The 253-nt window shown below is 67.2% G+C and overlaps 1 protein-coding gene across 1 annotated transcript in view; it reads left to right on the plus strand.

The window, feature by feature from the left end:
- Positions 1–68: 68 nt before the first annotated feature.
- Positions 69–253, plus strand: part of LOC104494901 (ADP-ribosylation factor GTPase-activating protein 2-like) — a gene marked incomplete at both ends in the record, with an annotated part of 3,890 nt that continues 3,705 nt past the window's right edge. Inside the window, one exon of the mRNA XM_010137799.1 lies at positions 69–187. Within this exon, the coding sequence (XP_010136101.1) occupies positions 69–187 (119 nt within the window). The remainder of the gene's footprint in view (positions 188–253) is intronic.

Raw genomic sequence — 253 nt, forward strand, 5'->3', positions numbered from 1 at the left:
GTTGCGGCAAGGGGTAGAGCCGCCGGAGGAGCCGCCTTAGTCTGGCCGTTCCTTTGCCTTCGCTTTAGTCATGCTTCGACTGCGGTGCCAAGAATCCGAGCTGGGCCAGCATCACCTACGGGGTTTTCCTGTGCATCGACTGCTCCGGCGTCCACAGGTCCTTGGGCGTGCACCTCAGCTTCATCAGGTGTGTGGGGCCTGGGGGCGGGCGCGGCGGAGAGTGGGTAGCTCCGGGCCGTGGGGGCCCGCCGGG

The sequence above is a fragment of the Buceros rhinoceros genome, unplaced genomic scaffold (genome assembly GCF_000710305.1).
Source record: "Buceros rhinoceros silvestris isolate BGI_N320 unplaced genomic scaffold, ASM71030v1 scaffold39396, whole genome shotgun sequence".
Classification (NCBI taxonomy): domain Eukaryota; kingdom Metazoa; phylum Chordata; class Aves; order Bucerotiformes; family Bucerotidae; genus Buceros; species Buceros rhinoceros.